Genomic DNA, 10,185 nt, shown 5'->3' on the forward strand with positions numbered 1-10,185 from the left:
ACTGGCAATGTCGCTGAGGTGCTGCCAAGGGATCAGTGCTGCAAGGCAAGGTTATTTCTAACTGAGCAGAGCCTGCCAGGAAGAAAGCATTTGCACCTGCGCACTGTGCAGGTGTGAAGATGAGCTCACAGCTGCCCCCCAGGCATGCCCAGCCCACTTAATCATTCACAGCCCTACAGCTCTCCTGCCCAGCCCACTTCTGAGGGGATAAAAGGGGGATTGCCATTCCAGGGTAACAGAGCCACCCGCCGCGTCCTGCTGAGCTCTGTTCTCTCCAGCACCTTCCAGCCCACCAGCGCCCTGCATTCTTGCTCCACCAGGAACAGCCACCATGTCTCGCCAGTCCAGCGTGTCCTTCCGCAGCGGGGGCAGCCGCTCCTTCAGCGCAGCTTCTGCCATCACCCCGTCTGTCTCTCGCACCAGTTTCAGCTCCGTGTCCCGGTCTGGGGGTGGCGGTGGTGGCAGGGTCAGCCTTGGGGGTGTTTGTGGAGCGGGTGGCTATGGCAGCCGGAGCCTGTACAATTTGGGGGGCACCAAACGGATCTCCATGAGTGCTAGCGGCTTCGGCCTCAGGAACAGATTTGGTCCCGGTGCTGGAAGCGGTTTCGGCTTTGGAAGTGGAGCCGGCAGTGGATATGCTTTTGGCGGTGGAGCTATTGGTGGTTTTGGGCTCGGTGGCGGAACTGGCTTTGGAGGTGGCTATGGGGGCGCTGGCTTCCCCGTGTGCCCCCCTGGAGGCATCCAAGAGGTCACAGTCAACCAGAGTCTCCTCACTCCTCTGAACCTGCAAATCGACCCCACCATTCAGCGGGTGAGGACTGAGGAGCGCGAGCAGATCAAGACCCTCAACAACAAGTTCGCCTCCTTCATCGACAAGGTGAGATGTGATCCTTTGTAAAAATCCACTGGGAGTCTGGAGTAGATGCTGAAAACAGAGGGAAGAGAGAAGGCTTTTCAGGCTGTGCCACTTTCATGTTTGGAGCTGTTTCCATTTATTTCTGTGTGCAGCATTAGGGGCCTTCTTTCTCACTTAGACTGGCAGCTTGGAAGCCAGGGTCTTATTTTTTCCCATTCAGAGGTTTCCTTGTAAGGGCTCCTTGGTTCTTGGTGGACAGACAGGTAAGCTCTGTGCGCCATGTAACCGGGTGGATTGCATGGGAAGACAGATATATTTATCAGAGGGCAGCTGGAGATCACTCACAGGCCCCACTGTAGTGGGTCATGGTTCAGGTGGTCATTCTTGGTCTGGCTGTGCCCTGGATGAGGGTCCTGTCTCCCCAAGAAGACTGAGGTTGGATGCCTCACTCTGGATCTCCCCTTCAGGGTTCAGGAAGGCACTGCACACAGGAAAGCGTGTGTGTGTGTGTGTGCGTGTGTGTGTGTGTGTGTGTGTGTAGGAGCAGCATGAGATGGGAGACACAATGACAAACTGATCATTGAAACATGAAGTCCTAACTTCTTTGTCTTCACACTGTGCTCTTGTCCAGGTGCGGTTCCTAGAACAGCAGAACAAGGTCCTGGACACCAAGTGGACCCTGCTTCAGGAGCAGGGCACGAGGACAGTCAAGCAGAGCCTGGATCCTTTGTTTGAGCAGTACATCAACAACCTCAGGAGGCAGCTGGACTCCATTCTTGGGGAGAGAGGCCGCCTGGATTCAGAGCTGAGGAACATGCAGGACCTGGTAGAGGACTTCAAGAATAAGTGAGTTGAGGGGCAGGTGGAGACAGGGAAACTGACATCTTCTTTGTAGCAGATAAACTTCCTAACCAGACTGTTACTTATGGTTTCCCCATGGGCTAGAAGTATAACTTCTCCGGATATCTGTAGTATTTTTAAAAAATCTAGCTCCATGTTTAGAAAGTTGTAGCACATAGCTCCTCTGTAAGCCACTTAGCTAACAGCCAAGCCTGCATTGTCGGTACCATCTCAATGAAATGTGCCATCATGTAATCCTTGCTCTCTGGCACTTTCCTCCCCAGTGCACTTAATATACATAGCATGAGTTTTTGCTGGCTTCCCCTCAAAGCAGGAACTGATGATATAACGCAGCTTGGTGGTTCTAGAAATTTTTTCAGTCACGTGAACTAGCTAGTGGACTGCTAGCTTTTGGTTTTGTTTCTTTTCTAAATAGGCTCCAAAGCTGAGAAAAACACTAGAGAAATTGGCTAGATATGGAGCTAGGGAGAAACAGCACAGCTTTGCTACAGAAACATCTTGAAGGATCTGAATTATGGTGACAATAAAATGAGTATGTGGTAGGCAGTTACAGAGAAGGCACCATAGTGGGTGAGAACCTTGCCCAGGGCCCACATTACCCATTTTCTCCCTCTATACTTAAGAGATGTGAGAAGCCCCTTCCCAGTATGACAGCAAGCTCAATGAACTTGGTCAATAAAGATCCCTTAACTGTCCTTTGTCTTCTGATGAACACTTCCTGTCCCTGTCACGACCAGGTATGAAGATGAAATCAATAAGCGTACCACCGCTGAGAATGAGTTTGTGATGCTGAAGAAGGTATGTGTGGGTGCAGGAAAACTGTATTCTGAGGCTATGCTGTCCTGAGGGTGGAGTCATTTAAATCATTGTTTGGTGCCAACCACCCCTGTATCTCCAGGATGTAGATGCTGCCTACATGAACAAGGTGGAGCTAGAGGCCAAGGTGGATGCACTGATGGATGAGATCAACTTCATGAAGATGTTCTTTGATGCGGTGAGAAACTTACCTAAGGTTTTCATGCAGCTAGTTATTTTTTTTCTTGAGGTGACAACCCACAATAAATGGAAGACTCAAATGGAACTGATGTTAAATAACATAAAATCAGATGCCTGACTTCAAGTCTTCCTGCAGGAGCTGTCCCAGATGCAGACACATGTCTCTGACACCTCTGTGGTGCTGTCCATGGACAACAACCGCAATCTGGACCTGGACAGCATCATCGCTGAGGTCAAGGCCCAGTATGAGGACATCGCCAACCGAAGCCGAACTGAAGCTGAGTCCTGGTATCAGACCAAGGTAGGTGCTCTGGAAATGTCCCCTCAGTGAGGGGACGGACCTATGTCTAAGATTCCAGGCCATGGCAATACTTGAAAGGATGGGGCTCCTGAGACTGGCTGAGACCACCTGGGATGAGTTATCGGAATAAGCATGTATACATTTTCCATAGAAACTAAAAACCATGAACAAGAATTTCACATCAGTGCCTCTTGGAAAGCAAAGACACTAATTAGGAAATTATCAAAGACCAGCTCCACCTTGAAAAGGTTGAATCAGTCCTAGGCCCCAAATAACTCTACCATTTGCCACCTCTTGGTAGCTCTTGCCTGTGAACTTGGGAGAAGTGTTCTTCACCCTTATATAAACTGGATCTTTCTTCTTTTCTGGTGTCATCAGTATGAGGAGCTGCAGCAGACAGCTGGCCGACATGGTGATGACCTCCGCAACACCAAGCATGAGATCTCTGAGATGAATCGCATGATCCAGAGGCTAAGAGCCGAGATCGACAATGTCAAAAAGCAGGTAGGATGAGGTTGAAAGAGGATGAGGAAGGGGCCTGAGTTCTGAATGGCAGATCTAGCTTGTTTTACTTTTGTATGTTTCAGAGTGGGGAGGTGGAGGGAGAAAGAGAGAGATGTTGTGATATTCCACCACCATTATGACCAGGACAGATACACTGGGTTCTCTTTGGAGCTCTGGAGAGTTTGGCTTTCCTGACCAGAATCTCAGAAAGAAACACCCGAGGCCCTGTTCAGCTACTACACTGTCTCCACTCTTTCTTTCCTTCTGCAGTGCGCCAACCTGCAGGCTGCCATCGCTGATGCTGAGCAGCGTGGGGAGCTGGCCCTCAAGGATGCCAGGAACAAACTGGCAGAGCTGGAGGATGCCCTGCAGAAGGCCAAGCAGGACATGGCCAGGCTGCTGCGTGAGTACCAGGAGCTCATGAATACCAAGCTGGCCCTGGACGTGGAGATCGCCACCTATCGCAAGCTGCTGGAGGGCGAGGAGTGCAGGTGAGCTGACATTGTAGGCCCAGGATGGCTTCTCAATTGATAATGTGGAGCTGCTTCACTACAGGGTGTAACACTGCTGTCTGTGCATGATAATTAGCCACCCTGTGTCGATTTCTATTGACACATGGGTATGCTGTAGGCCTCCATTCACTTTTCTGGCTTATTCCTCACCATCAATGTTTTCAGGCGCTGCCTTTTCTCCAGACAACTAAGCAACACAACAAGTGAGCTGAACTTTGTCTCCTTTCTTCGTTCTCTCATGTTCTTTTCCAGACCTCACTATCCACACCCATATTCACCCTTGTCCTCCTGATTCTTCAAGAGCCTCTTCTTTCAGGAAGGTTTTGATGATTCTTTCAATGAATTCACCTGATGTTGGATTCTCAAACTACTGTATTTTCTTCAATCTTCTGATACTGCCATTTGCCTAGTTTCTCTCTAAGGAATTCCTGTGGGGGCCAAATTCTTTCACAGAATGTAAGTTCCTAGAGACAAACATTGCTTCATACATATTTATATTTCCCACAACCTCTTATGCTTCCTATAAAATGGATGGGAGAGAATGTGAATTATTTTCTGCCTTTGACTACCCATCCCTAAATCAGGGCCTCTTCATAGGAAAGTCCCTCCAGAGTGCTCCCTCTTCTTCTCCCTGGAGTAGTTTTCTGGACATGCAAACTCCTGGCTTTGGGATGAGATCTAATCTAATCTAAAATAAATTAACCATATATACTAATGCTCTTTTTTAGGAAGTTAAAAAAATTTCTCATTTCAATATTTTTTCTCTTTCAGACTGAGTGGAGAAGGAGTTGGACCAGTCAACATCTGTAAGTAACTTTGGACAGACATTCACAATGATGATAATGTGGGATATTTGAAGCCAGCTCAGAATCCTGCTGTTTTTAGACTCCTGACTAGCCACACTTCAATATATTACTTAATGCACTTAGTGAGAATTCAGTGGCGGAGGGGACAGAACACAGAATGAGACATGAAGAAATGTAACTCATGCTTATCTCTTAAAGGGTAGGCTATGTATTGCATACATGTTGGACCCTGTACCACATGTATATCCAGCACCATCTCTTCCCTCGTATGTCCTCCAGCTTTCTGTCAGGGACCTTCAGTAAATGACAGTTTTTCTGGGCCCCCTCTGTACCTCCATAAAAGAGCCCAGGTGTAGTGCACTCCCCGGCAGAATCAAGTATAAGCTGGCCATGTAGGGTCAGTCTGACAACTAGTCACACCACTTCTCCTTTCCCCGCAGCGGTCGTCACAAACAGCATGTCAACTGGCTATGGCAGTGGCAGTGGCTTTGGTGGCAGCCTCCCTGGAGGCCTTGGCAGTGGTCTTGGTGGAGGTGGCAGCAGTAGCTACTACTCCAGCAGTAGCGGGGGTGTCGGCCTCAGCGGTGGGCTTAATGTGGGAGGCCCTGGCTTCAGTGCAAGCAGTGGCAAGGGGATAGGGGTGGGCTTTGGCAGTGGCGGGGGCAGCGGCTCCAGCGTCAAGTTTGTCTCCACCACCTCTTCCTCCCGGAGGACCTTCAAGAGCTAAGAAGAGCCTGCTGTGAATAGCTGTCCCCTGAGGGCAGCCACCTGGCCCACGGAGTTGCCTCTTCTAGGCAGTCTCCCAAGCCAAGTTTTCTCTTTTTCTGGAGAGTAGTCTAGAAAGAGCCTACTGCAGAACCACATTCTTTGGTTCCTGGGAGAATGCAATTCCTATTTTCTTATCCCCCACGTCACAATTCTATCTTCTGCTTCAAATCAGACTTTTGGTCTCCATAGTATGGCCCTTCATGGTACAGGAACCCAAAGTTTTCCAGTCTCTAAACCTTCAAAACCAGTCTTTGAACCCCAGTGCCCACCCCAATCTTGTCCTGGTTCTGACTACCTCCAAAGTGTGTTCAATAAAATGCTTTTATAATATAAGCCTTGATGCAGAATTGTTTTTTCTAGATCTACCATCAACCTAGAGACCTCATGAGAATCAATCTGTCCATAGGAGATTGGTTCCTTTGATGACTCACAGAGAGTGTGGGAAAACTTTGGAGGGCAAGTGGCCTTCAGGAGTGGTTCAGGGACTTGAGCACGTGTGAGAGGAGGTTGGTGAAGCCTCTGGTATGAAGGAATCTCTACAGTGCACAAATAAGAGTGTCCATTACTTCACATTGTGGACAGATTTTGCAGCCTTTTGTTGAAGGGGACCCATTTATCATGGACCAATTTGTATGTAACAGCATAAATAGGATAAAATAATATTGGTCAATGAAGAATATGTTGATTTTATAACTCAAAAGGCCTAAAAGATATTGGGGTTCTATAGTAGACATCGAGAGGGTTAATAGCTATTTTTTGACACTGTCAGTGACGCAGCAATCCCCAGTTTACCACATAATTTCAGGAGTTTAAGGAGGTGGTAGGTCAGTATACTATGTGTGCAACAATGGCATATATATATATATATATATATATATATATAAATATATATATATATATAAATAATGAATCTCTTTTGGGGAAGGCTTATCCATGTAAATCATGTCTGTGCTCCTGGAGAGTCAGGTGCAGATAAGACCAAAGACAGTGCACAATGTCTAGGCTGTTAAGATGCTCTGTGGCTGTCTGGGAAAGGCAAGTTGTGCCCCTGCAGAAGTGAAGGCTGTTTAAATGAGCACTGGACAGAATATTATTAGCAAATCTATAAGAGGAAACTATTTTCCAGGTATGAATTGGATAAGTCAGAGATTTCTGTACTATTGGGCATGAAGCCTTGGGAGTAGATGTGATCATGGCATTAAAGTTGTGGTGATCCAGCATGAGTCACCATGCATTCTTTCTGAGTTTCAAAATAGGCCACATTGGGTTGTTGAGTAAACAGTGGGATATAATCAACCCTCTAAGTAGATCCTGTACAATGGGGTTCATCCCTTGAAAGTCCTGTTTCAATTTACATTGGAGTATATTAACAACTTTAATTGAGGGAGGTCTGTGGAAACCAATTTATTAAGCCAATTTGTAGGTGCCAAGGATTTAATTAAATTTTAATTAAATTTATTACTCATTGGCTGAGACTGTCTATGCTCACAATGGGTATTGCAGGGGAGGAGATGATCATGGGGTGTTTAGGCAAGTCAATAGTTAAGTAAGGTGAAGTAGACTCATTTGTTATCTATTTCGTATTCAGTAACATCTTTGAGATAACAGGAGCATCTTATTTAAATTTACTGGGATTCCCAAGTGTAAGTGTAACTTGAGCTTCAGTATGGACTAAGACCATGAAGGTTTGTCAATTAGTGTATTTCGGTGGATGTTAATGTAAATCCAGAACTATGTGGTAAAGGCCCCAAATCAACCTGTATGTCTCTTATCTTTTTCTTTTGTTTTTTTTTTTTTTTGGTACCAGGGATCGAACTCGGTTCCTTGTGCTTGAGCAGCAGGTGGCGAAACCACTGAGCTAAATCCCGCGCCCTGCCTCTTATCTTTTGATGTATATATTCTTTTAGAATGCTTTGGATTTCCAATTGCATCAAATTGTAGATGTAGACTTCTGTTTCCATTTTTTGTTTCTGATTCTCTCTCTCTCTCTCTCTCTCTCTCTCTCTCTCTCTCTCTCTCTCTCTCTCTCTCTCTCTCCCTCTCTCCCCTTTCTTCCTGGTTTCTGGCAATGCTTTGGTAATAGAGTATTTCTCCTACTCATATTTATAAATGTCATCTTGTAGAAAGCCTTCATCAAGGTGAAAGGCCTCATGGTGAGAATACCTGAGTTAATTCCTTGGTTGGTGCCATTATGTTTCCCCTTCAAGCTTAATTAACTTTAAGCAGAACAGGGATTGGCAACAAAGACAAAGGAAGCAGTGCTACAAAGCATTTCCTAGAGTTCTAGTAAGTCATCTGACTAGGATTATAGTTAGCATGTTAATAGTAGCTGCTCTTCTTCCATGTGAGACACCACCTGATGGTATCATATATTGTACAAGATGTCATTTTTTTCCCTGAACTCTCCATAAAATGAGGAAGAGGGCATGCTTGAGAGACACAGCCAATAGTCACATCAGTCCTGAGTTTAACATCAGTCCTGGTTTATCCTAGAATTGAGAAACACAATTGAATATGAGATGCACTGATAGATCTGGACTGAGACACAGGACACAGGGCCACATTTAGAAGAGTTGCAATCCCATACTTTTGTCCCTAAAAGGTAATTATTGAAACTTCTGACTTAGGTCAGTACAACAAAGGCTCAGTAGAACTCTGCAAATGCAACCAAAAGCAACATGGCTCAAAGTACGAGTTCACCAGCAGGCAGTCACACAACTCAAAGAGACCAGTGCACAGCACACAGACAGCTCAAAGAATATGTTTGCAAGCAGATTGCAGAGCCAGACTGTATGTCAAATCAACAAATGAAAGGTCCCAGTGGTAGTGAAATTTGGGAATGACAGTCTGGGAGGGAGGTCACTAATCCCCAAAGAAAAATCCCCTTGTGCCTCCAGCAGGGGGAGTGAAAAGTAAACCATTTCTAAATAGCCAGAGCTTACATTCTTAACAGACTGCCCCCTGGGTGAGCTATTTAACTACAGCCTAACCAACTGAGGTTTAACTACAGACTAATTGAGCTGGAATAAGGGAAATGAGATAAAATACAAAATAAAGCTTTTAGCAGCAAGACCTTTGGCCCTCTGCGAGCAACATGGGAACTAACTCAAAGGTGAAAAATTGAAAAGCAAGGACTCTTCCTCATTGATTCAAGAATTGAGGTCACAGGGCAAACCATTATACCCCAAAGTGGAAAGACAGATAAGCAATTATAGAGAATCCCCTTATCAGAGCAGTAATCCACAAGCAGAAATCTCCACGAGGACTTGGTAGGAAAACCTAAACTGTATCTGACCAACTGCTGGTGGCTCAGTGTGGATAAGATTGATAGTTAAAACTTCAGGGGATCCCAGTCTTAGAGGAGCACTCATTTTTATAAATTTTTCCTTTAGGATCTCTACCGTCTTCTCAGAGAAGATAGAACAAAAATCCCCTTGTGCCTCCAGCAGGGGGAGTGAAAAGTAAACCATTTCTAAATAGCCAGAGCTTACATTCTTAACAGACTGCCCCCTGGTCGAGCTATTTAACTACAGCCTAACCAACTGAGGTTTAAGTACAGACTAATTGAGCTGGAATAAGGGAAATGAGATAAAATACAAAATAAAGCTTGAGATAACAGGAACAGAAAAAAAAAAAAGAATGTCTTCAGTGAGCTCATTCGTAGACTGGACACAGCTGAAGAAAAAACCCTGAGTTTGAGGATATGATAACACATACAAACTGAAAAGCAACAAGAAAAAGACAAGAAAAAAACAGGATAGAGTATGCAAGAACTGTGGTTGCTTGAACATGCAGTAACAAAAGGTGTAGTATATGTGTAATGGAAACACTGAAGGAAAAAGAAATAGAGAAAGGAACAGAAGAAATACAGGAAACAGTACAGTAATGACTAAGAATTTCCTAAAATTAATGTCAGATATCTAATCACAGATCAGAGAAGCTCAGAGAACACGAAACAGGGTAAATTAACACACACACATAGTCACAGACACACATGCACACAATGCCTAGGCATATTCTCAAAGTGCAAAAAAAAATCATCAAAGATAGAGGAAAAATTCTTGAAGAAAGAGGAAAAATAGGTTATGTGTAGAAGAATATAGATAAGAATTACATTCAGCTTCTTCATAGAAATCAAGAAAACAAAAAGAGAGTGGAGTGAAATATTTAGGGATGAGAGAAAACACCAACCTAGAATTCTGTATCTTTCCAACCTAATTTTCAAAAGGGAGAAATAAAGACTCAGACAAACAAAAATTGAGGGCATTTCTTATCTGCAGTCCTGCCCTGCAAGAAATGCTAAAAGGAGTTCTTCACAGAGAAGGAAACTTACATACATCAGAAACTTGAATCTACGTAAAGAAAGAATTAGAGAAGGAATAAATAAAGGCAAAGTAAAAGCTTTTATTTCTTTCCTCTGAATTGATCTGAATTCCTCTGAATTGATAAAATTATGATGGCAACAAAGTTATCAATGTTTATAACTTACTGTATAAATGAAATGAATGACAATAATGACAAAAAGAATGGAAGAGAGGAATTAGGATTACTTGGTTATTATAACGAACTTGCAGTGACCAT

At 44.6% G+C, this 10,185-nt stretch overlaps 1 protein-coding gene across 1 annotated transcript; it reads left to right on the forward strand.

The window, feature by feature from the left end:
- Positions 1-218: 218 nt before the first annotated feature.
- Krt5 (keratin 5) lies at positions 219-5,937 on the forward strand. Its single transcript, XM_004872689.4, has 9 exons — positions 219-877; positions 1,488-1,702; positions 2,455-2,515; positions 2,616-2,711; positions 2,850-3,014; positions 3,393-3,518; positions 3,789-4,009; positions 4,802-4,836; positions 5,277-5,937. The coding sequence occupies exons 1-9, from the start codon at positions 332-334 to the stop codon at positions 5,561-5,563; spliced, it is 1,752 nt and encodes a 583-aa protein (XP_004872746.1). The 5' UTR covers positions 219-331; the 3' UTR covers positions 5,564-5,937.
- The last annotated feature ends 4,248 nt before the right edge of the window (positions 5,938-10,185 follow it).

This window comes from Heterocephalus glaber, unplaced genomic scaffold, assembly GCF_053883595.1.
Source record: "Heterocephalus glaber isolate CG9 unplaced genomic scaffold, H.glaber_assembly_v1.0 deba00001060, whole genome shotgun sequence".
In the NCBI taxonomy this organism is placed as follows: Eukaryota; Metazoa; Chordata; class Mammalia; order Rodentia; family Bathyergidae; genus Heterocephalus; species Heterocephalus glaber.

Coding starts and splice junctions, on each gene's coding strand:
- Krt5 (XM_004872689.4), top strand. CDS start 332: ATGTCTCGCCAGTCCAGCGTGTCCTTCCGCAGCGGGGGCAGCCGCTCC. Junction 3,015..3,392: donor AGTCCTGGTATCAGACCAAG/GTAGGTGCTCTG, acceptor TGGTGTCATCAG/TATGAGGAGCTGCAGCAGAC. Junction 4,837..5,276: donor AGTTGGACCAGTCAACATCT/GTAAGTAACTTT, acceptor CTTTCCCCGCAG/CGGTCGTCACAAACAGCATG.